Below are 24517 nucleotides of genomic sequence, written 5' to 3' on the forward strand. Positions count from 1 at the left end.
GGAGGAGGCGTGACTTATGCTGACACGCGGAGGTGAGTTAGCTTCTCTTGCCCGGGTTTTGCATTCCCACGACCTTTCCCCTCGTTTCCTGTTCCCTTCTGCCCGGGAAGAGGGTATTAAGCGAGTTTTGCGGACCTCTGGATGCCTCCACCCAACCGTCCGCGTCCCAGGGTGCTCAGCCCCTCTTTCTGCTCCTTAAGGGGCTCCTTCGTGGGGATTGCCAGGCCAGGCCGTTATTTTTTTAAAATTGACTTATTGATTGATTTGACCTGCAAGGTGAAATCATAAAAAGGGGAATAAAAGACAACAGTTACGATCAGGATCACAGGGAGAAATGCGTGCAATTATATATTGCCAGTTTTTTAAATTTAGTAAATCAAATAGGGTATATTCTGAACACCCTTATAAGATAACCTTTACTGTCACTCTTTTTGGGAACACACTGGCACACATCAAAAAGTGAAATTCTTAAAAAATATTAAACCAGAAAAAAATGAAATTCTGATGCATATGTGTGTGTGTGTTTATATGTCTGTGTGTATAAATATATCAAAATATGTGTGTGTGTATACACTTATATTTGTGCATGTGTGTATTTGTGCACCGGTATGTATATAAGTATATCTGTATCTATATCAATGCATCCATCCATCCATCTATCTATCCATAGCAAGAGTCTTCAAACTTGGAAGCTTTAAGACTTGTGTACTTCAACTCCCAGAATTCTCTCTCTCTCTCTCTCTTTCTCTCTTTCTTTAATATACAGATGATGAAATCACTCTTGTTTCTAACCTTAGATTGCAAGAACCCATCCTGGATGGTTCAGATTTTGCTCTTGTTTATCATTCATGTAGTTGAGTGGTGCCTGGAAGGTATATAATTATGGTATATAATTATAGTATATACAGTATACAATTACAGCAAAAAAATCCCATACAGTTATTTTCATACTGTGTACCATGTTCTCTTATACATATTTTTGCCTAAGTAGAATAGTTCCACATTGAATAATATCTGGGAGACAACATTGATGTCTTCATATTTATGAACAATTATTATTTTTTCCCCTAGATGAAAACAAAGGCCGACCCATTAAGGAATATGACTCTTTAAGGCAAGTGGAAGAATTATGGACTGTTGGAAAACCCAGGGGAAAAAAAGAATGCATAAGAAGATAAAAGAAACAAGAACATATGGATTAGAGACTTCAGTTGCTATGTGGTTGGCAGTTGTTCGTCATGGATGTTTTGGACAAAACCAACAACACATATTAAAACATTGGGAAAACAACCACCGGAGCCAGACAACAGTTCCAAAGTGCCATTATGTGTTCTGATGGTTCTATATATTTGCTTCGATTAATCTTATACATTCCATGCTCATCTTGACTGAGTGAAGCTAGCAATACAATTCTAACAGACTGAATTAGCAGAGATTATAAACACAGACATTGGCTTCATGCTTTCTTTAAATCTTGTCCGGGCCTTCTGATTATATCTAAAACAGTTTGTCCTGTGGGACATTTGATATTTGACACTTTGGTCATATTACTGAGCCTTTTTTAAAAATTCATCCAAAACTTAAAACCATTTGCTGAATTGGAAATGGCACAATCAGGAATTAAAACTGCCGAATCATTGGCATTTACTGAGGTAGGTGACGTTTTTTTGTACCTTTTAGTTTTTCTCTCTGTTCCATATGTATTGCTGATACTTCTTAGAGTTGAATTTCATAGATAGATAGATAGATAGATAGATAGATAGATAGATAGATAGATAGATAGATAGATAGATAGATATAGATATATTTGTTTTTGTAGATTTTCACGGGTACAGGTATGTAGGTCTAGGTGTGTTCAGGTCTTTTCCCGTGTAAGATTAAGAGTATCTTGGCGACATTTCGGCGAGGTCCACTCACCAATCTCAGGCTGGTGCTTTCGGCCGTGCCAGTGCAAGCACGAAGCCGGCTCAACCTGAGATTGGCGAGTGGGACCCGCCAAAATGTCGCCAAGATACTCTTAATCTTACACGGGAAAAGACCCGAAAACACCCAGACCTACATAGAGAGAGAGAGAGAGAGAGAGATATATCTGCTTCTACCTAGAATCGAACTCAAAGCCTCCTGATTGTGAGGTGAGAATTCCACCTCTAGGCCACCGCACCACTCACAGAAATGTCTATATGTGGGTGGGTGGGTATACCCTGAGTTCAATCCTAGGTAAAGGCAGGTATTTCTCTGGGCACAATGAGAATATATCGGCTGTGAATACCACATTGACAGCAGGAAGGGCACCCAGCCAGTAAAACATTCAGCACCATTCAGCTGCCCCAACTCCATCCTGATGCAAGGGATTACCGGGGTCATAAAAGACCAAAAATAATAATAATTTGCATTTCTGTGTACAGGGCATCTTGGTTTATGGCTATCATGCATTGGTTAACTTGAATGAGCAATGTTTAAAGAGACATCCAATAAATAGTTTAGAGATTTGGGAGAAGAGAAAAATAGCACAGGTAAGTCCTCAACCTATGACCACAATTAATCCCAAAGTTTCTGTTGCTAAGTGAGCTGGTGGTTCGCTGAGCTTTGCCCCATTGTACGACATTTCCTGCCACATTTGTCAAGGGAATCACTGCAGTTGATAAGTTAGCAACCTGGTTGTTAAATGAATCCAGCTTCCCCGTTGAATTTGCTTGTCAGAAAGTCGCAAAAGGTGATCCCATAGCCCAAGACAAGAGCAACGGTCATAAGTACGAATCAGTTGCCAAGTATCTGAATTTTGATCCCATGATCATGGGAATGCTGCAAAGGTTGTAAGAGTGAAAAACAGTCCTAAGTCCCTTTTTTCAGTGCCGTTGTAACTTTGAATGGTCACTAAATGAACCATTGTAAGTCGAGGATAGGGGACATACTGGATCTAACTATACAGCTTTGGATACAGTAGAAGAATATAGAGAATATTCACCTGTTCACAGGTGGATCTTTGAAACATTGGACAGAAACAGAATTACTGCCTGTTTTGTATGATATCAGGGAATGTGAACTCTTTTTTATTGGAAATACTAAAGTTCCATCTGTTTTTTGTTCTGGCACAAGATGATCAGTTTAAGGTGTGCTGATTTACACTAATCTCGTACAATTCAGTCTCCATAATATTATTGAATACCTATATTATAATTTTAACCTTATTTTTAAAGCAAAATGGACCACTTCATTGTAGTCTACTTTAAAAGCTGGTTGCTTTTCTTTAACACGATAAAAGCTGAAAAACATAATTGTCATGCCCCTGTCAGAGTCTGAATCTGAAGAGGAAGACAAACAGCTGACAGAGAGTGGAAGTATGGCTCCGTTGGCTGTGGAGGAAACTGGGGAAGATCAAAGTCCATCTGGGCAGAGCAGGGAAGAGGTAGAACAAGGAAGAGGGAGTTCAGAGGAAGAACCAGGCCCGCCCTTCTTCACCCTAGGGCACGCAGAGAGGAACAGAGAAGAGAGCAACGTGGGTTGTGTGGCTTACGGGGGAGGAAAGGGCCCTGATTCCCTTCATTAGCCACAACTGGGAATGAGAGTTTAAAAGAAATGCATGCTGACTGCAGCAGCTTCTGGGAGCAAACATGAGTTTATCCTGTGTTGACTTTGGTTATCTGCATTCCTGGCATCCTCCCAACTGTGTTGAATTATTACTGTGGCGTCTGGAATTCTTGCTCCTGCCCTGTCGAACTAATTACCTCATTTTGCCTTGATGGGACTTAAAGTTACAGTTTTTGTTGACCATGTTTTGGACTTGATTCTCTGCAGCCAAAGGCTGTTTCTGGGAGAGTTTATCTCCAGCCCAGAAGGAAGCCAGGATATTGGGGCAAAGTTGGAGCTAATAAAGGGACTCCTACTGATTATCTGACTGTGTTGCCTTTGTGTCACGCCCCGGGTCATCACAATAACGGGCACAGAGATTTTTAAAAAGATGGACAATTTTTCCTCCCAGTTACAACAGCTCTTTGTTTGCCTGAAGTCTGAAATGCCAGATCCTTGGCTTACAAATTTTGTTTAGTGAACGTTCAAAGTTACAACAGCACTGAAAAAAAAGTGACCTAGGACACATTTTTAGAATCGTCAAGAGCTGCAATTGACATATTGCTACCGAAACATGTCCATGGTGAGAGGATCAGCTGTGGCATCACCATTGCCCAGTTAGGGACATCTTTCATGCCTCTGTTTAAGTTGCCTATCAAAGTTGTACCTATTTATCTACTCACAGTCACTCGCTTTCAAACTGCTGGCTCAGTAGGAGCTGGAGCGACTGACGGGAGCTCACCTCTACGGCACAGTAGCAACCAGGTCTCAAACGCGAGCCCTGCTGATTGTCCTAACCACGTGAATCACCGTGCTCCCAAATCAGAGCTATTGGCTGTTCTGGGAGGTGATCAGACACATTTGGAGGCTTTGGTTGAGAAGAGAAAAAGCTATTTTAGTTGTTCCAGAAAGCTAAGTGCAATCCAAACTGACAAATATACATTCCTTTCTTAGGAGGAACCCAGCAAAGAGGAGGAGGAAGAAGGAGAAGAAGCAGAACCTCCTGTAGAAGCTGACAAGTGTTGGTGAGTTCCTACAGAGAAGAATATTGGCATAGTTACAGGTAGTAGTATCCTGATGGAAGAGGAATTTGAGCAATGCAACCAACTAACAGTTGGGAAAACGCCACTAATGCCCTCCTACGTAAAAAATAATACATTTCTTTCCAGAATAAGATAAACAAGAAACAAGCCACAGCTAGATATTTCTTCCCTCCTGGCAGTCATTTTAATGACACCATAATCTGTTGCGGGGTGGAGTCTGGGCAACTGAATGGAGCCGAGTGTTTCCTGGCCGGATGCCCTTCCTGTTGCCAATGCTGCGTTTTATTCAGGAGATATATTCTCATTGTGCCCAGAGAGAGAAATATCTGCTTCTACCTAGGATCGAACTCACAGCTTCCTGATTGTGAGATGAGAGCTCCACCTCTAGGCCACCACATCATTCTTCTTCCATCCTGGCAGTGCTAAGCAAATACTCTGTTTTAGGCAGAAGTTGCCTTTCCATCAGCAGAATGGGTAGAACTCTTGGCAAATTCAGTCCGTTGCTCAGTGAAAATTTATCTTGGTTTTAAATCTTAGCATGAAGGAATTATTCTTTTCATTACTGGGAACCAAGCCCATTTTCTCCATTAAATAGGCAATTTTAGAAATGGGACTGAGAAGAGGGAGTCAAGCTATTCTCCAAAGCACCTGAATGATGGGCAAGAAGCAATGGATGGAAAAACTAATCAAGGAGAGAAGCAACCTAGAACTAAGGAGAAATTGCCATAGGTTCACCATCACGGATATAAAGATTGCTTGCCATACATTGCCATAATTCAGGGGTGTCAAACTCTTTGCCCGCAGGCCGGAAGTGTCATGCGCTGGCCATGCCCACCCCCAGTTTAAGGAAAGGCAGGGGGAAGGTTGTGATACGTCACATAATGACAATGTGACGTCGCAAGTTTGATACCTGTGCCATGGTTGTTCAAGTTTGCATTTGCCTGTGGGCTTTTACTAATTTTACTGAGCTCTTCCTACGCCTTTTGCAAGTGCTGTTTGGTGTTTGCACTCATCTTTGCCATTGCTTGGGCTATTGTATATTAATAATCAACTTGTTAAATTAGTACCACGGATCATGCGGAAGTGGAAAACTTGAACACTGGAAACAAAAGGATTCCTAAAGATCCCGAGACCTGTGACATCCCATTCCATGTGTCCGAATTCATAGAAAGGAACGTTGGAAACGATTACGACTCGTTAAGCAAGCTTGGCCAGTTGATTGACCAGTTGTCTAAAAACAAGATGAAATTAGAAGAACAGGTGAGTTCTAATTTTTTTTGGGGGGGTGGGGAAAGGAAGGGGTGTTTAAATGCTTTAAGTCAGGGATCTGCAGCCCAAAAAGCTAATGCAATCCTAAGTTGCATTAACAGAGGGATACAATCGAGATCAAGTGAGGTACCAATACCACTCTATAAAGCCTTAGTAAAGCCACACCTTGAGTGCTGCATCAATTTTGTTCACTACACTATAAAAAAGATGTTGAGACTCTAGAAAAAGTGCAGAGAAGAGCAACCAGGATGATGAGGGGACTGGAGGCTAAAACATATGAAGAACAGTTACAGGAACTAGCTAGTCTAGTGAAGAGAAGGACCAGGGGAAACATGATAGCAGCCTTCCAATATTTGAGGGGCTGCCACAAAGAGGAAGGGGTCAAGCTATTCTCTAAAGCACCCAAAGGCCATACAAGGAGTAATGGATGACAACTGGTCAAGGAGAGATTTAACCTGGAAATAAGGAGAAACTTTCTGACAATGAGAACAATCAACCAATGGAACAGAAGTTGCCCTTGGAAGTTGTGGGAGCTTCATCCCTGGAGGCTTTCAAGAAGATATTGGACTCCCATCTGTCAGAAATGGTGTAGGGTCTCCTGCTTGGGCAGGGGGTTGGTCTAGATGACCTATAAGATCCCTTCCACCTCTGATTATCTGTTATTTCCAAACTTGGCAACTTTAAGACTTGTGGACTTCCAACTCCCAGAATTCCCCAGACAGCATGGCAGGCTGAGGAATTCTGGGAATTGAAGTCCACAAGTCTTAAAAGTGGCCAAGTTTGGAGGTCCCTGCTTTAAGAAAAAAGAGTGCACTTTTTAGAAAGTTTCCAGCTAGTTTCACTCTAAATATAGTATTATAGGGCAGCATTCTGCAAGGCTTGGCACTTGTTCACGTATTACAAATAATATTTGAACGTATACAGACTGCCTTTGGTTTACAACCATTTCTTTAGTGACTGGATTTACGACGACGCTGAAAAATGTGGCCTTTTTTTCCAGTGACCTTATGACCAGTTTTCACACTAATGACCACTGCAGCATTCCCAGGGTCATGTGATCAAAATTCATCCCCTTAGCAACTGGCACATATATGTGACAGCTGCACTATCTTGGGGTCATGCGATCACTACAAGGTAGTCCTCGCTTTACGACCACAATTGAGCCCCAAATTTCTGTTGCTGAGTGAGACATTGGTTAAGTGAGTTTCGTCCCCATTTTATGACTTTTCTTCCCACCATTGTTAAGTGAATCCCTGTGGTTGATAAGTTAGCAACCCGGTTGTTGGGCGAACCTGGCTTTCTTGTTGACTTTGCTTGTCAGGCGGTCGCAAAACAGGATCACGTGACACCACCACCCCCCCTGGAATTCTATAACTGTCATAAACCAGGTTGCCAGGCGGCTGAATTTTGATCATAGGGATGCTGTAAAGGTCATAAGTGTGAAAAATGGTCATAAGTCACAATTTTTCACTAAACGGTCACTAAACCAACAGTTGTAAGTCAAGGATTCCAGCAGTTACCCCCATTTAAATCATGAGTCTCGAGCCAAACTTCCAAAACTAAACAGGATTTATTGGGAGTAAACATGCCGGCACTGCCTGAGTGTAGCCAACTCTGAGGCACATCATTCATTGTCACCCTTGACCCTGGTTTTCCCCTCACCTCTCTGGGTGTTTCATAATTCATATTCTCCAATGGGACACATCCATAGCCCAGAGTCATCAATCATGCTCTCCAGTTAGAATTTTGTACGGCAGAAATTTCAGTCACCTAGTTACTATCCTTGAAAAAAATTTATGGAATGCACTTTTGGTTTCCGAGATGCTGCATTGCTCCCTCCTCCCTTTCTGTTGGCAACTCTAAAAAGACCATAGAAATATGAGTTGACAGACTACCTGTATATGTAACCTTCCCAGTCAGCTTCCGACAAACACAGTCAGTGGGGGAAAGCCAGATTCAGTCAATGACCATCTGATTCACTCAGTGATTAATTTAATAACTGTAGCGAGAAAGGTCATAAAACGGGGGCACATCTCACTTAACTGCCTTGCGTAGCAATGGGCTTAATTGTGGTTGTAATTTGAGGATTACCTGGGCAGAAAATCAGCCATGGGGCCAGTGCATATGATTTTTAATTAATTAAAAGTGGAAAGGCTGTTTTTAAAGTAACATATATTGGACTGTTAAGGAGACACAGTGGCTCAGTGGCTAAGATTCTGAGCTTGTTGATAAGTTCGGCAGTTCAGCGGTTCGAATCCCTAGTGCCGCGTAATGGAGTGTGTTAGGGATACACCCTAGCAGAATTGCACGACAGTCAGGCAGGCAGGCAAAATATGTGAGATAAACGTTTTTGTAGCTTACACTCAGTAAAACAGATACACTGTGCTAGTTAAATAGTTTATTCCAGTAATAGTTTTAGTATAGTCAAAAACAGTCCATATATCATTCACTAATTCAGTCCCTCCAGGGATTTATTCAGTTGCAAAGTCTAGTGTCAAAAAAGAGGTCAGTAAACTTACAAATATCAGTCCAGTAATATATCTCCTCGCAGTAGAGATACGAAGAAGTCAAACCTCCTTGCTTCCTTCAACGTTCAGCAACTCAGCAGTAGGGAACACGTAGTTAACAAACCATCAATCCAGTAAAGTCAGCAATTGTCAGCAATCCAGCAGGTTCTCTTGCTCCCTCTTATGGCGGTTTTACAACCGCACCCAAAATTACATGCTTTGCTGTTTAAAGTGACACACACTTAAACTTACTATCATAGTTTATATATATTATTTTACCCAAACTACGTTAGGTAACCTATGTTATTCCTAACAGAGTGAACTCCCGTTACTTGCCCCAGCTTCTGCCAACCTAGCAGTTCGAAAACACGTTAAAAATGCAAGTAGAAAAATAGGGACCCATTTGGTGGGAAGGGAACAGCATTTCGTGCGCCTTCGGCATTTAGTCATGCCGGCCACATGACCACGGAGACGTCTTCGGACAGTGCTGCTTCTTCGGCTTTGTAACGGAGATGAACACCCACTTAACAAATGTCTCACTGAGCCACAAAAATGGGGGAGGGGGCCTCAAACGCGGTCTTAAGTCAAGGACCGTCTGGATAACAGTCTGCTTCCTCTCACATCGACCCAGGTCCTCACTGTTTCCTCAGAGGTTCCCAAAAGAATCCAGAAGGCGTTGCAGAACGCAGAAGATTCGAAGGTCTCTCTCTATCAGCTGCTGGAGAGCGAGAGGATTTTGTCCGATTTGGTGAATAACCACCTGTTGACCTCCAGCCCTTGGATGGAGGAATTCGGTGCCTTGATAAGTCAAATAAAAGAAGTTGAAAGGCACCTCGCTTATTTAAAACAGATTTCACAAGTAGAAGAATTAAGGTAAAGAATGTTTGCAAGTCATTTCATATGATTTCGGCGTAATGCCACGGAATACTTATATAAAGAGCATATAAAAAATGCAGATATGTTTTCCCAAAAAGCTGTTTTGTAGATTTTTTTTAAGGGACTTCTGAGTACATAACCCAGATGAAAAACAATGACTTCTGAATCCTATATGCACAGGTCACTTTTTAACAGAGGAATCCAAATTAAACCTTGAAATAAAGTTATAAACTAGCTCGATACCCATGCTTCACTACAAAACTCTGTGGTTGGGCTGTGTCCTTGGGGAGGAAAATAAGGGCGGGGGGGGGGGGGGAATTCTGCCTCTTCCTGCCAGCATTCATCAGTATTCATCTGGCTAGCGTCCTGTCAGTGTGTGAAAAAGTTGAGGGATGTTTGGAAACTGAAACAGTATTTGTTGTGTAAGCAAGAAGGAGACAGCAAGGAGCCTGGACGTGGCTTAGCTCAGCTGTTCTGTACTAAAGCTGCTTGGTGCTGTGAAAGTAAAACTGAAACTCAACTCCTCTGCTTGTGTTTTGTATTTGGAACAGATTTCTTTTTAGGTGGGAAGAGGGAGTAGAACTTAGCGTCAGAGCGTGTTAATAATAATAATAATATAGGAAATCCTAATACTCTGATGGTCATTCCGAAAAATCCTTTCTTAGCGAGCACCTAGGAGCCAAGAGGAAGATACTGGCCAAATTTCAAGTTTGTAGGCTTTACTGTTCTGGAGATTTTGTGAGGATGCGTGAGGGGTATTTCACTTTTATATATAGAAGATGTAACTGTTAGAGTTCAAATGTACATTTCTTAGTGGTGTCAAACAAGTTTCACCTGTGATTGGTAAATTGTCAATGACAGAACAATTCTACTTTCCAATCAAAATAAAACACAGTCACAAATGAAAAGAGTAATAAAAGCATTAATAACAGTCCAAATACTATGCATAATATCTCCATGATATTGGAGCTTGGAAGTTGGGCATTTATTTCTTTATGGATGTCTTTGGGTTATGATCAAAAGATGAAGATGGTGATCATAGTAATGGACTTGAAGTTCCCCTGTACATATTAATTTTAAAAATGTATACTGCAAGTGAACACGTATACAGAAATATTCAATAAATTACAATTTTATTAGTGTCAATAAAGTAAGTAAATCCTTTGGAAAATGAAAGGTTTGTCTAAAAACAGAATTCTGCCAAAAGGAAAAAAAGGAATTTTGAATGTATTGCTCATTTCTTCTAAAATTCTAATATTTAGTTAATATTAAGAGTAGCTGTCTTAAAGATTCTGAAGCAGCTGTCCACAGACTGTAAGATAAGGATTAAAATGATAGTAAAAGAAGGAAAGGATGTTGTAGAGAACTTCGAATTCTCTTGGATCTATGCACATTGCAAAACTTTTTTACAGAGTTCTTTCTCTCTCTCCTTTTCTCTCTGGTTTTCTTGGATTTAAATTATTTTAGCTGATGACTTATCAGTTTGTAAACATATTTATTTTAAACTGATCTGTGTTTTTGTATTATTGGTAAGCTTCCAAATCAAAAGTAGCAATATATAGGAGAGGGCACAGAACAGAAACATGAATATACATTTTCCATTTTATATGTGAATATATGTTTGAATTTCTTTGATTTGTTTATGTAGTTTATAGTAATAGTCTTTGCCTCCAGCATTCGGGATCCTAACATGATTAAGTTAGTTTTGTGATTTTTTTTTTACTTCCATTTAGAAGCAATGGCCATGTTTTTTTTTTTACATAGGTAAATTCTATCTTAGGAAGTGTTCTCTGAGCTTGGTGGTTTTCTTGCAGATGTTTCATTGCTGACACTGATGATGTTACCTAGTTGGGTCATGAAATGTCTGCAAAAAAAACACCAAGCTCAGAGAGTACCAAGGACTTCGGAGTTCAACCCTGAGCAACAAATACTCTCTTCTATCAGTAATTCTATTTTGGTTTCATTTGATTATTTTTAGCTGCCGGCAGTATCACACACTGTATATAATCTCTGCTCATTTGTCCACTGTTTTTTTCTCTCTCTCCCTCTCTTTGTTTTGCTAGTGACAACATCCAGCAGTATCTAATGACTAACAACGTGCCCGAGGCGGCTACTGCCCTGGCATCCATGGCTGAATTAGATATCAAGCTTCAAGAATCCTCCTGCTCACATCTCTTAACTTTTATAAGATCTACTATTCAATTCTGGCACAAGATCCTGAAAGACAAATTGTCCAGGTAGGAAAATGTCCCAGCAATTGTCTTAGGCTTCCTTTGGATCGCTGAGTCATGGCAGTACAATATGCTCGTCTTTTTTTGCAGTGACTTTGAAGAGACCCTGACTCAGCTGTACTGGCCATTCATTGGACCAGCTCAATCCAAAGCTTTGGGCCTGGCTCCTTCCTCGGCCAACGCCACAGAAATATACAGTAACTTCGAGGCCCTGTTTTCTCAGCTCCTCAAACTGCAGCTATCGTATCCTTCTTAAGCGATTTTTAAACAAAAAAAGAAGTGTCTCGTTTGTGTTTGCTTAATTGCAGAATTGTCTGTGTAATTCTTTATAGAATGTAGAGTCATGGATATCCAAATTTCAGCCAAAACCCATCGTAAGATGTTGTGTTGTGGCCTGTTGACTGCCGGCTCGTCCAGCAGCTGAATCAGAGGAGGATTGAGCTGGCTTTTTGTTCAGGCAAATAATAAGAGTATTTAATTTTTTGTTACATCGCGGGGTGGGGGAAGAGTTTTTTTCTTATAAAAAGTGAAATGCATTTTGCTTGTTTTCGTGGACTCTGATTCCATCCTATGTCTGGAAGCCCTTGGATGTATCCTCACCCTATTGTACCTTAACGCATAATAATCTCAGGGACGAACTATTAACCAAACCGAAGCAGCTGCCGGAAAAATACTTCCTTCTGCCAACTCCACCCATTATACTACCTATGCAGATCATGCTGGCTCCCCTTCAGAAAAGATTCAAATACCATTTCACGGGGAATCGGCAAACCAACGTCTTGAGCAAGGTATGGCCTTGATGTGGAAATCCTTTTCTTACAGGTTCTCTTTTTAAATCCTCACTCTGCAAAGATTGCAACCTGGTTGGGAGGATGCCAGGAACGCAGATAACCAAAGTCAACACAAGATAAACGCACGTTTGCTCCCAGCAGCTGCTGCAGTCAGCATGCATCTCTTTTAAACTCTTATTCCCAGTTGTGGCTAATGAAGGGAATCAGGGCCCTTTCCTCCCCCGTAAGCCACACAACCTACGTTGCTCTCTTCTCTGTTCCTCCCTGCATGCACTAGGATAAAGAGGGGGTGGGCCTGGGTCTTCCTCTGAACTCCCTCTCCCTTGTTCTACCTCTTCCCTGCTCTGCCCAGCCGGACTTTGCCCTTCCCCAGTTTCCTCCACAGCCAACAGAGCCACACACCCGCTCCCTTTCAACTGTTTATCTTCCTCCTCGGATTCATTCTCTGACAGGGGCATGATAGTACCTTGGCAAGCCAAACAATCACTCTGTAATATCATTGTGGTCTCCTGCCTAGTGTAGCAACACCATATGCTAATAATAAATAATAATCACTCGCTCCATGATGGTTCTGTGGCCCAGCCAAGAATGTGCAGAGTGGAAGTTAGCAATGGCTGACTGGGGAATTCTGGGAGTTGAAGTCCACAGGTCTTAAAGTTGCCAAGGTTGGATGCCGTTGAGGTTGGGCATGATGTTGCTGATAGAATTGTAACTTTGACTGAGCACCGCACAACTTTTTCTCTGATTCTGCATGATTTTTTTTTCCCTTCTGAAGCCCGAGTGGTATCTAACCCAAGTGTTGATGTGGATTGGAAACCACGTGTCATTTCTTGAAGACAAAGTTCAGCCTATATTGGATAAAGCAGGCACCTCTGTGAACGCCAGGGTAAACCTCTCTTGTTTTTCTTACAGATCAACAGCCATTGTACTACAGCAGGGGTGTCAAACATGTCAAACACAAGGCCCATGGGCCAGATCCAGCCTGGGATGTGGTGGGATCCGTCTCGTGGGGATGTCCTGGAAAATGTAATGAGACAGCTCACTTCGCTTCGGCCCGGTCTTGTTCTGACCAAGACTTCCTGAGACCATAATTAAGCACACGCTTAGTCCAAAAAACTCTTGTTTTATTTCAACGCTGGGAATTATTTTCATTCCCAGCCCGTAATGAGTCCCAAACAGTTCCTTGAGATAAGCACCCACCTTTCTCTCCTTTGAATTGCTGCCAACAACTAAAATGCCAAATGAACTGTAAAAAACCAATCAAAGTACAGAGTCCACACAGAGCTTCAAGGTTTAATCCGAACAGAGCAAACAACATTGCTTCCTGCAAAGGTTTCCCTACCTTTGCCCTTCGTTTATACCTTTGGGGTGGGGCAATCACCTCCAAGCCTTACTCCTGAGTCACCCCTTTTGTCTTAGCTGCTCTTGCCTTCTGGCAGCTCTATGCACACGCGCACTGGGAATAGGCTCCCCTTCTTCCTCTGCCTTGCTGCTGCCAGATTGCAGAGGCTCTGGAGTCAGCACCCCACTCTCAGATGGTCCTGGCCCCATCTCTGTATCAGACGCAGAACCCTTGTCCGAGTCCTCTCCAGACTGGTCCCTGTTCTTCCCCACTGTCCAATTCCGCTGCCGTCTGCACAGGCTGCCAGCGAACCACAGCAGGCCTACCCAATGCGAAGAGGAAACAGGCCAGCAGTTTGGGGAGTGGTGTCAAGCTGGCCATGCCCACCCAGTCAGCCATGCGCCCCCCCTCCCCACCCGGAGGTCAACCACAGCCCTGATGGGGCCCTCAATGAAATTGAGTTTGACACCCCTGTACTATAGGCAGTCCTTGACACTACAACTGAGTCCCAAATCTATATTGCTGTGAAACATTTGTTGAGTGAGTTTTGCCCTGTTTACGACCTTTCTTGCCACTGTTGTTAAGTGAATGACGGCAGTTGTTAAGTTAGTACCACGGTTGTTAATGAATCTGACTTCTCCCATTGACTTTGCTGGTCAGAAGGTCGCAAATCACATGACCCCGGGATACTGCCACCATCATAAATATGAACCGGTTGGCAAGCATCCAGATTTTGGTTGTGTGACTGTAGAGATGCTGCGACAGTTGCAAGTGTGAGAAACGTGTCAGGATTCCGGCAGGTCCCCCCATTTAAATCATGAGTCGAGCCAAACTTCCAAAACTTCAAAAGGATTTATTGGGAGTTAACATGTCCGGTACTGTCTGGGTGTAGCCGGCTCTGAGACACATCATTCATTGTCACCCTTGACCCTGGTTTCCCCCACCCCACCCCCTGGGAGTATCGTAATTCATATTCTCCAATGGGACACATCCATAGCCCAGAGTCATCAATCATGCTCTCCAGTTAGAATTTTACAGGCAGAAACTTCGGTCACCTAGTTACTATCTCTGAAAACATTTATGGAATGCAGTTTCGGTTTTGCAAGCTGCTGCACTGACCTCTCCCTTTCTGTTGGCAACTCTAAAAGGACCAGAGAAATATTTGATGTTGACAAAATGGCCATAAGTTTCTTTTTTTTCCGTGCCGTTGTAACTTTGAACAGCCCCTGAAGTACACTGTTGTAAGTGGAGGACTACTTGTCTTCACTTTCGGTCCTGTTCCTAGTTTGCAACATTCTCCAGTGTGTAAGAGTTTTGTCTGAACTTGGACCATTGGGGATATGCGGCAACGGTCATAAGGGTAAATCCCTTGCCGTCACAAGTTTGAACAGTCCCTAAACGAACTGTGGTAAGTCAAGGACAACCTGCAAGAAGCGCCGCCTATTATTTATCTTTCCATTTGCTCTCTCTGCTTCTTACAGTTGGAGTTTTCCCGCGCTTTGGTGATGCTCATTCTGGAGAAGCTGGACGCCGAGATCCCTTGCATGCTGTATGACGACAACCTCTTCTGTCACCTGGTGGACGAGATCCTTCTCTTCGAAAGAGAGCTGCACGGCATTCACGGGTACCTCAGCAGCCTCCCCAGCTGCCTGCACATTTTGTCGGAGGAAACCTACTTTCAGAGGTGGTTAACTGTAGAGAGAAAATGTAAGAGGCCTTGGAGTAAAACAATCCCAACCCTCTTTTCCTTTCCCCTGGATTTCTTCGAGGGGCGGATCAGCATTGTAGTTGTCCTCTGCAGGCCAGCAAGTGGGGGGCGGCGGGAGCAGGGAGTGGTGGAGACGGGACGGACCCCTCCTGTAGCACTCTGCTGGGCAAAACGGGTTGTGGGAGTGTCCCGTTTTTGGCCCCCATGGCTTCCTACAGCACTCTGCAAAACGGGGTATGGGGGGGTCCCATTTTGGGCCTCCTGTAGCCTCCTGTAGCAGTCTGCTGGCCAAAATGGGATGCGGGAGCACCCCATTTTTAGCCTCCACGGCCTCCTGCAGCACTGCTGGCCAAAAACAGACCATGGGGGGATTTCATGAAGGGGGGGGCATGCCCCATTTTGGCCAGCAGAGGCACCACGGGCCGGTCCTTTGAAATTTCCAAGCTGGCTCCGCCAGGCGAGTTGTAAGCCCCCCACGGGTCAAATCTGGCCTGCGGGTCTAGAGTTCGACACCTCTCCCCTGGGCAATAAGCTACCCCGAGTCTAATCAAATATAGGTAGTCCTGGACTTACAACACTTCATTTAGTGACTGTTCGAAGGCTCAACTGCACCGAAAAAAAGCAATTTAAAACCATTTTTCACACATAAGACAGTTGCAGCATCCCCACAAAATGGAGATGCTTGGCAACTGACTCGTATTTATGACAGTGGCAGAGTCCCGGGATCATGTGATCCCCTTTTGCGACTTTCTGACCAAAGTTTCCGTGAGGAAGCCAGAATCTACTTAACAGCCGTGTGACTAATAACAACTGTAGTGATTCCCTTGGCATGAAAACTGGAGCAAAATACACTTCGCAAATTTTTCACTTAGCAGCAGAAATGTTGAGCTCAACGGCAGTCGTAAGTCGAGGACTACCTGAAATGTAACATTATGCACCATATTGTCTGCATTTGGGCTTTTCTTTAAAAAATAAAATAAAATAGCTGGCGCTTCATTTTAGGACTGAGCTTTTTCTTCTTAGTTGCACTTGTGAACGAGCTGTTATTTCAGGGGTCTTTCAAACTTGACAGCTTGAAGACTGGTGGACTTCAAGTCCCAGAATTCCTCCTCCTCTCAGCTCAGGAATTCTGGGAGTTGAAGTCCACCAGCCTTAAACTGGCCAAGTTTGGAGACCCTTGTGCTATTTTCATTGTTGTGTCCACCTCACAGTCGCTCTTCAGAAGATGGACTCCATGCTTTCATCGGAAGCTGCGTGGGTCTCCCAGTACAAAGACATCACTGATGTAGATGAAATGAAAGTCCCAGACTGCGCCGAAACTTTTATGACTCTGCTTCTGGTGATCACCGGTAATGACCATATACTGTTTGGATTTTCCTTCTGTTGTTTTATTAATTCAGGAGAGAGTGTTGCGGTGCCCTGGGGGGAGCTCTTGCCTCACAATCAGGAGATTGTGAGTTCAATCCTAGGTAGAGGCAGATATTTCTCTCTTTGGGCACAATGAGAATGTATCTGCTGAACAAAACTCCACGCTGGTGACAGGAAGGGCATCCGGCCAGTAAACACTAGGCTCTGTTCAATTGCCCAAGACTCCACCCCGCAAGGGATTACGGGGTCTTTTAAAAAAAGATGATGATGTTTATTAATTCAGGAATTGTATCATTCTGTATCTTTTACAAGAGAATCAACTATTGTTAGTAGTCAAAGGAAGAAATCGGATTTCAAGAGGTGTCAATAAAGGAGAATAGTTGTAGCTCAGGGTTGAAATGAGGAGTCCTTGTTGCTCTCTGAGCTTGGTGGTTTTCTTGCAGATGTTTCATGACCCAACTGGGCAATATCATCAGTGCTACAAGGGAGGGGAGATACGGCACTAAATCCATCCATCTGTCTGACAATCTTAACTAGGGCTAATTTTTGGGATAGGGCTTATATTACAAACATCTTGAAAAAACGCCATGCTAAGGCTTATTTTCCATTTGGGTCTTATTTTCGGGGAAACACGGGACTTGCGTTTTTGTCGTATGCAAAATGCCAACGCTTCGCTGTCTCTGTAGATAGATACAAGCACCTTCCTATAGCAACCAGAAAACTGCAGTTCCTGGAATTGCAGAAAGAGCTGGTGGACGACTTTCGAATCCGACTCACTCAAGTCATGAAGGAAGAAACCAGGACGCCCCTGGCCTTCCGATACTGCGCGATCCTAAACGCGGTCAACTACATTGCCACAGTACTAGCAGACTGGGCTGACAACGTGGTAAGTAACGCATGATCACAGGTGGCCCTTTTGCGGATTGTCGAAATGCTTTTTAAGCAAAGGAAAGATTGAAAAGAATTATTGGTAACCGCGTGATCCTTGGTGTGCTCTGATCTTGGCAGTTTCCTTGCAGAGACGTTGCACTACCAAACTGAGTCACGTCACCCCTGCTATTGACAGTATTAACATTGGCAACGGTGGGGATTCACTGAACAACGGCGGTGAGAAAGGTCGCAGAATGGGGCAAAATTCAGTTAACAAACATCTCACTGAGCAACAGAAATTTGGGGTTCAATTCTGGTCGTACAAACAAAACCTGGTGGGCATAGAGGAGGAAGTTACTCTCTCAGAAATGCTTCTAATGTTTTGAGTGTGGCACTGGCCACAATCCCAAAGCAGGGGTGGTAGAGTGGTTATTATTGTTCCAAAACTGTCTGTCAACTCATAAAATATTTCTGTGGTCTTTTTAGAGTTGTCAACAGAAAGGGAGAGGTCAGTGCAGCAGCTTGCAAACAGAAACTGCCTTCCATAAATGTTTTCAGAGATAGTAACTAGGTGACCGAAGTTTATGCCACACAAAATTTTAACTGGAGAGCATGATTGATGACTCTGGGCTATGGATGTGTCCCATTGGAGAATCTGAATTACAATACACCCAGGGGGTGGGGGAAAAACCAGGGTCAAGGGTGACAGAGAATTATGTGTCTCAGAGTCAGCTACACCCAGGCAGTGCCAGCATGTTAACTCCCAATAAATCCTTTTGAACTTTTGGAAGTTTGGTCAAGACTCATGTTTAAATGGGGGTAACTGCCAGAATCCTGACACCGTCCTCGCTTTGAATAAGTCCAGAAAGTCAGCTTAGAAATATGCAACACTCTAGAATCTAGACCTTTTGAATAGTTATACATTATTTACATCAGTGGCCGCCAACCTTTTGGGCACCAGGGACCGGTGCCATAAGAGATTTTCCCGCGGACCGAAGGGGGCATGGTTTCACATGCTGCCTGCATCCGGCGCATGGGGCTCCACTCATTTGTGCAGCCTGGTTTCTGGCATGCCGTGGCTCGGTGCCGGTCCACGGCCCGGGGTATGGAGACCCCTGATTTACATGGCTGCCTGGGGAAATCTGGGAGTTGAAGTCCTTAAAGTTGCCAAACGTTGAGAAACATTGATTTGGATTGTGGAATGGCTCAGCCTCCACCTCCTGTTGGCATGTGGTTAATAAAGACTGGAGAGCCTCAGCTAAAAAGAGGTTTTCTCTTCCTTAACATTAGTGATTCTCTTGGCATGTTTCCTGCCCTGCCATTAGCTCCTTTTACTAAACTGAATTGCCAGAGCTCCTGAATGCAAAACAGTTGCTCTAATCCAATGATGGCGAACCTTTTTTGTTGTGATGTGTCGAAAGCGCGTGCGCGCCAGCATCCACAATGCAATGCACCCTGCCCTCCCTGCGTATGCGCGCACCTCCCAGCTAATTTTCGGCCCGTTTGAGGCTGTTTTCATCCTCCTGGGGGCTGAAGGGAAGCCTCTGCAGCCTTTTGAGGCCGAAAAATGGGCCTGTTTCATCAGTTCTGGTTTCAGAATGTCCAGTATTTCCAGAAGGCCTGTTTTTTGGCCTCCAAAGGCTGCAGAGGCTTCCCTCGAGCCCCTAGGAGGGCGAAAAAGGCCTCAAACAGGCCAAAAAATAGCTGTGAGGTGCACACATGCGCAGTGCAGGTAAGTTTGTCTGGGGCTCACATGCCTGCACAAATGGCTCTGTGTGCCACCTGTGGCACGCATGTCACAGGTTCGCCATCACGGCTCTAACCACAAGTTAAGATCCTCAGAAGACTAGTGGTAATACCATTTTTCTCCTTTCCCAATGTTGTTTGGGCAGTTTTTTTTACAGCTTCAGCAGGCTGCCCTGGAAATGTCTGCAGAAAGCGACATGCTAAGCAAGCTGCAGTTGGGAAAGCTGGCTTCTCTGGAGAGCTCCGTGTTCGATGAAATGATCCAGCTCCTGGAACGATTGAAGCAGGACATGCTGACTCGCCAAGTAGATCACGTCTTCAATGAGGTCAAAGAGGTTGCCAAGATATACAAAAGGGAAAGGTAAAAACCTCAGAGGGGAATATCTGCAGCTCGGGGTTGAAATGAGGGGGTTCTTGGAGCTCTCTGAGCTCGGTGGTTTTCTTGCAGACCTTTCATTACCATACTAGGTAACGTCATCAGTGGTAGAAGAGGGAGGGATTTGTAGAAAGGAGGAGGAGGAAGAAGAGGTGGAGGATTGTGGGGTCCTTGGAGCTCTCTGAGCTCGGTGGTTTTCTTGCAGACCTTTCGTTACCATATTAGGTAACGTCATCAGTGCTGCTAGATCAAACTTTGCTGCTGCTGCTGCTTCTAATCAGAAGTTTTAATGTGTAGTTTTGCAGGCAGGAGGGAAAATCTCACTGAAAATCCCCTTTTTTTTCATAACAGAATGTTGACAGGGAAAGGGCCCTCCAGACCACTAGAAAACAAGCTTTTCAGAGTGACGCCGATGTTGTTTTAAGTGTAGAACTGAATTAATCACTGCCCGCTTGGGGAGTTGCGCAGCCAATAAGGCCACAGAAATGAGGAAGGAAGAGAGCCTGTCATTCTCTGCTTTTTGTCTCTGTGCCCCCAAGGCACTGGTTATGTGGTCCAGCTGTAAGCTCGTAGAATGGCTGGGCAGTGGCAAAGAGGCTGCGAACCATAAACTTGATGCCGCAAAGGTGTTTTCTTTCAAAAGGCAACTGGACTTCTTTGTTTTGCTAGAAGACCTTTCACTTCTCATCTAAGAATCTTCTTCAGTTCTGACCTGAAGGGTAGAGAATGGAAGGTTTTCTATTCCTTGCAGTCATTTTGGTCACTAGCCCTCTTTCGGAGAGTCGTTGAGGCCACTTGGCGGTTTCTCTGTGCTTTCAAGGGTGACATGAATCCCATAAGGTGGGTGGGATGCAAAAGGCCTAGTCAAAAGCACCCAACAGGGAGGGAGTTGGCCGCATGCCTCTCCTTTTATGATGCTTTACAGATGCTTTCCAAATGTACCATTTGTCGGAGAAGGAGAGGCAGTGTCAAGAGTGGAATAAGCCTCGAATCATTACGTTCCCACAAACAAAGTCCAGCCGTTCTTGAATTCTGCTAGTCTCCTCTCTAGTGCCAATTTAGGGCTGTTAGTTGATTAGAATACTCGTGTTGTAGGTGTGAAGTATAAAATCAGCTTAGTGTGAGGGCCCAGTCCTTCGCACCGGACATTTTTCATTGAAAAGGGGAAGTTACGGGTCAACTCGAGCAAAGTTTTTTGCATCTTCCGTTTAGGTGGCTCTCCTTGCCTTCCCAGGCCGAACAAGCCGTGATGTCCTTATCAAGCAGCGCCTGCCCCTTGCTCCTGACCCTGAGAGATCGGCTCCTTCAGTTAGAGCAGCAGCTTTGTTACACCTTGTTCAAAATCTTCTGGCAAATGCTGGCGGAGCAAGTTGATCTGTTCATCTACCAGGAGGTCAGTACCGTCGCTGGCGTCTTGCCAAGACTTTAGCCAAGAAAACGCTCCTAGTTTTAAACGTTGCTCCGTTCTCTATATATTTTATAGGTCATTCTAGCCAATCACTTCAATGAAGGGGGAGCGGCCCAACTCCAGTTCGACATGACCCGAAATCTTTTCCCTCTGTTTTCCCATTACTGCAAACGGCCAGAGAATTATTTCAAACAGTGAGTACGGCACATCTCAAATTCTCGTTTATTTTGGAGTTGCGTGGGAGTCAAAGCTTTCTTCTTGGGTTTTTTGGGGGCGGGGAGAGGGATTAACGCCACGTCTCCGGAGATTCTCAGCCATCCAGGTCACGGCTGTCCCAAAGATGCTGTCAACTCATAAAACATTTTCTGTACATGTTTTATAGTTGCCAACAGAAAGGGGGGGCGGGTAGTTTCAAAGGCAGCAGTGTGGAATCGAAAGTACATTCCATTCCTATTTTCTTCAAAGACTAATTAGATGGCTGAAGCTTCTGCCACGCAGAAATCTAGTTGGAGAGCATGATTGATGACTCTTGGCTATGGACATGTTTCATTGGAGAATAAGAATTATGATACACCTAGAGGGGAAAGCAGGGTCAAGGATGACAGTGAATTATGTGTGTCAGAGTTGGCTATGCCCAGGTCATACCAACATGTTGACTTTCAATAAATCCTTTGAAATTTTGGGAGTTTGGCTTGAGACTGATTATTTAAATGGGGTAACTGCCAGAATCCTGACAGGTGCTTTTTTTTTTTTTCAAAAGGCAACTGGACTTTGTTTCTTTCCTTGAAGTGGTTTCGCTTCTCATCCAAGCAGCTTCTTCAGTTCTGATGAACAGTGGGTGATGGAAGGATTTAAATTCCTTTCAGTCATGTGGTCATTAAGATTGAACAGCCCTCTCTCAACAGAGGGAAAGGAATAAAACACTACCTATCTCCTACGTGGTACTTTCGGCAGTTCCCAGAAGGCTCCACACCCATTGGCACTAGTTAGCTGATTGAGGGCACAGATAAACCTCCAAGTGGCCTCAATGACTCTCAGAATACTAATGTCCAGAGGACTGCAAGGAATATAAATTCTTCCATCTTCCGCCATTCAGTCAGAACTGAAGAAGCTTCCTGGATGAGAAGCGAAATATCTTCAAGTGGAAAAAGGCAGTTTTGCCTTTTGAAGGGGACAGGGGAAAGCACCTTTAGGATTAACCCATTGTTTCAGTGTCATAAACATTATTTAAGATCTCTCATTTCCCTTTCATTTACTTACCTGTCCAAGACCCTGCAAGTGGACATTTATTTATGGGTCAGCTGGGATAAAAGTAACATATAAGAGATTTAGATCAGATTTAGAGACTTGGATACATTCTTCCTGACAGGAAGGATTCCTTCAGTTCTAGCTCTGCTGAAATTAAGAGTTCAGCAAAACTCCACCGCTCTTTACAGGATACAGTGCCTCGATTTAACAACCATTTGTTTAGTGAAGTTCAAAGTTACAACGGCACCGAAAAAAGTGACTTATAACTAACTTTCATACTTACAGCTGTTAAATGTAACTTGTGTTTAAAACTGATTTTTTTGTGTGTGTGTTTCTCCTTGTCTAGCATCAAAGAGGCCTGTATTGTGTTGAACTTAAACATTGGTTCAGCCCTGCTGTTGAAAGACGTGCTACAGACAGCCACCGAAACCAGAACCGGAATCTCCTCTAATTCAAATCAACCCAGTGCCGTGGCAGCGCTAAACGAACTTGGAATTTATAAGTTAGCTCCAAAGGATGTGGAGATCCTCCTTAATTTGAGGACAAATTGGCCTAACGCTGGCAGATAATCAAAGCAGACAGAATGGAGAGACACTAATTACTATTACATTGTTTAGAAATTACTCCTTGTTCTCACCTGATCTTGAGTATATTGCCTTGGAAAGAAAACAACATGTTAAAAAAAACACTGAAATTAAACCCATATATATATATATATATATATCAATATCACCGTTTCGGAGTGATGTGAAACCTAAAGGTGGAGCTCTCGCCTCCCAATCAGGAGGCTGTGAGTTTGATCCTAAGCAGATATTTCTGGGCTCAGCAAGAATATATCTGCTGAACAAAACTCCGCATTGGTGACAAGAAGGGCATCCGGCCATTAAAACACTCTGCTAGCTCCATTCAGTTGCCCAGACTCCACCCTGCAAGGGATTACGGGGTCTTTAAAGGAAGATGAGGATATATATCAGTTTCAAAGAAACATTTGAAATTTGATGAAGTCTGGTTAGTATATTGGCTGTTATGCTCAGTTGCAAGTTTACTGTCAGTGACACCTGTCCTTTTCTCAATTGACTGTGGTAATCAAGGGAAATTCTTTTCAATGAAAAAAATTATCCTACCATATGCTCCATATTATAGAAATAGTCATCTTAGAGCCTTGATGGTGAACCACAGGTGGCCCGCAGAGCCATTTATGCTGGCACACAAGCTGCAGGCAAACCTACCTCACTGCACATGCACGCGCCTCACAGCTGATTTTCAGCCGGTTTGAGGCCTTTTTCGGCCTCCCAAAGGCTTGAGAAAGTCTTCTGTAGGCTTTGCAGGCCGAAAACTAGCCCTGTTTCATCACTTCCTATTTTTCTGGAAATACCGGAAGTGATGAAACGGGCTTAGTTTTCGGCCTGCAAAGTCTGCAGAAGCCTTCCTCTGGCCTCTGGGAGGTTGAAAAAGGCCTCAAACCGGCTGAAAATCAGCTGTGAGGCACAGTGCAGGTAAGGGAGCGGCGGGGGTGGGGATTGTGTGTGCATGCGTATGGGGCGTGGGGGGAAGCATGAATTGCCTTCTGAGTGCTGGCACGCAAGCGCGAACGTGCAATCGCGTGTACAATTTTTGGCACAGGAGCCCCAAAAGGTTAGCCAGTCTTACAGGAAAATGCTGGAGTATTTTAAAAAATTCTGAGATCAACCAATTTCACTTTATTGTCTCCTCGGAAGCTCAGATTAACCTTGCTTAGGCTAGATTAGGGTGTCTTCTGAACCTGTTTGTGTTACCAAGATTGTGATATTACACAATATTACACCGGGGAGGGTTTAAAAAGAGCAAAACTGTTCTTACCTTTTTGAATGAAACAACCAGCATGTTGACAAAAGGGACAAAAAACTTTGCATGCCATTCTGTGGCAAATTTTACTTATTTTGGCTCCTAATGCCAGCATACTTCTAATACGGATAAGATAAAAGGCTTCACAGAAATTTGTGCAATTCTTTAAACACACTCTTATTCTAGATAATAAATGTGATTACCCTCCTTCTTTTGATTATAAAGTTGGGGTTATGATCTTCTGGCAATGGCTAAACTAATCATAATGTCACTTTTTTTTCCTGATGGAAAAATTCAAATTTAACCTATCTCCCTGAAATAAAAGGACTGCTAAGAAGCTTAA

General features: G+C 43.6%; 1 protein-coding gene across 2 annotated transcripts; it reads left to right on the forward strand.

Moving 5' to 3' along the window:
• RINT1 (RAD50 interactor 1) lies at positions 1-24517 on the forward strand. 2 transcript variants are annotated; one of them, XM_026701496.2, is made up of 16 exons: positions 1-32; positions 1072-1652; positions 4522-4592; positions 5675-5870; positions 9018-9259; positions 11326-11499; positions 11584-11736; positions 12125-12281; positions 13060-13170; positions 15108-15333; positions 16546-16683; positions 17389-17588; positions 19465-19679; positions 20907-21087; positions 21178-21296; positions 22697-24517. In XM_026701496.2, the coding sequence occupies exons 2-16, from the start codon at positions 1605-1607 to the stop codon at positions 22917-22919; spliced, it is 2454 nt and encodes an 817-aa protein (XP_026557281.2). In that variant the 5' UTR covers positions 1-32; positions 1072-1604; the 3' UTR covers positions 22920-24517. The 2 variants fall into 2 exon arrangements, with proteins under 2 accessions (XP_026557281.2, XP_026557291.2); XM_026701506.2 differs by having other exon boundaries at positions 4525-4592.

This window comes from Pseudonaja textilis, chromosome 5, assembly GCF_049901715.1.
Source record: "Pseudonaja textilis isolate UNSWEBS1 chromosome 5, rPseTex1.2, whole genome shotgun sequence".
Taxonomy (NCBI): domain Eukaryota; kingdom Metazoa; phylum Chordata; class Lepidosauria; order Squamata; family Elapidae; genus Pseudonaja; species Pseudonaja textilis.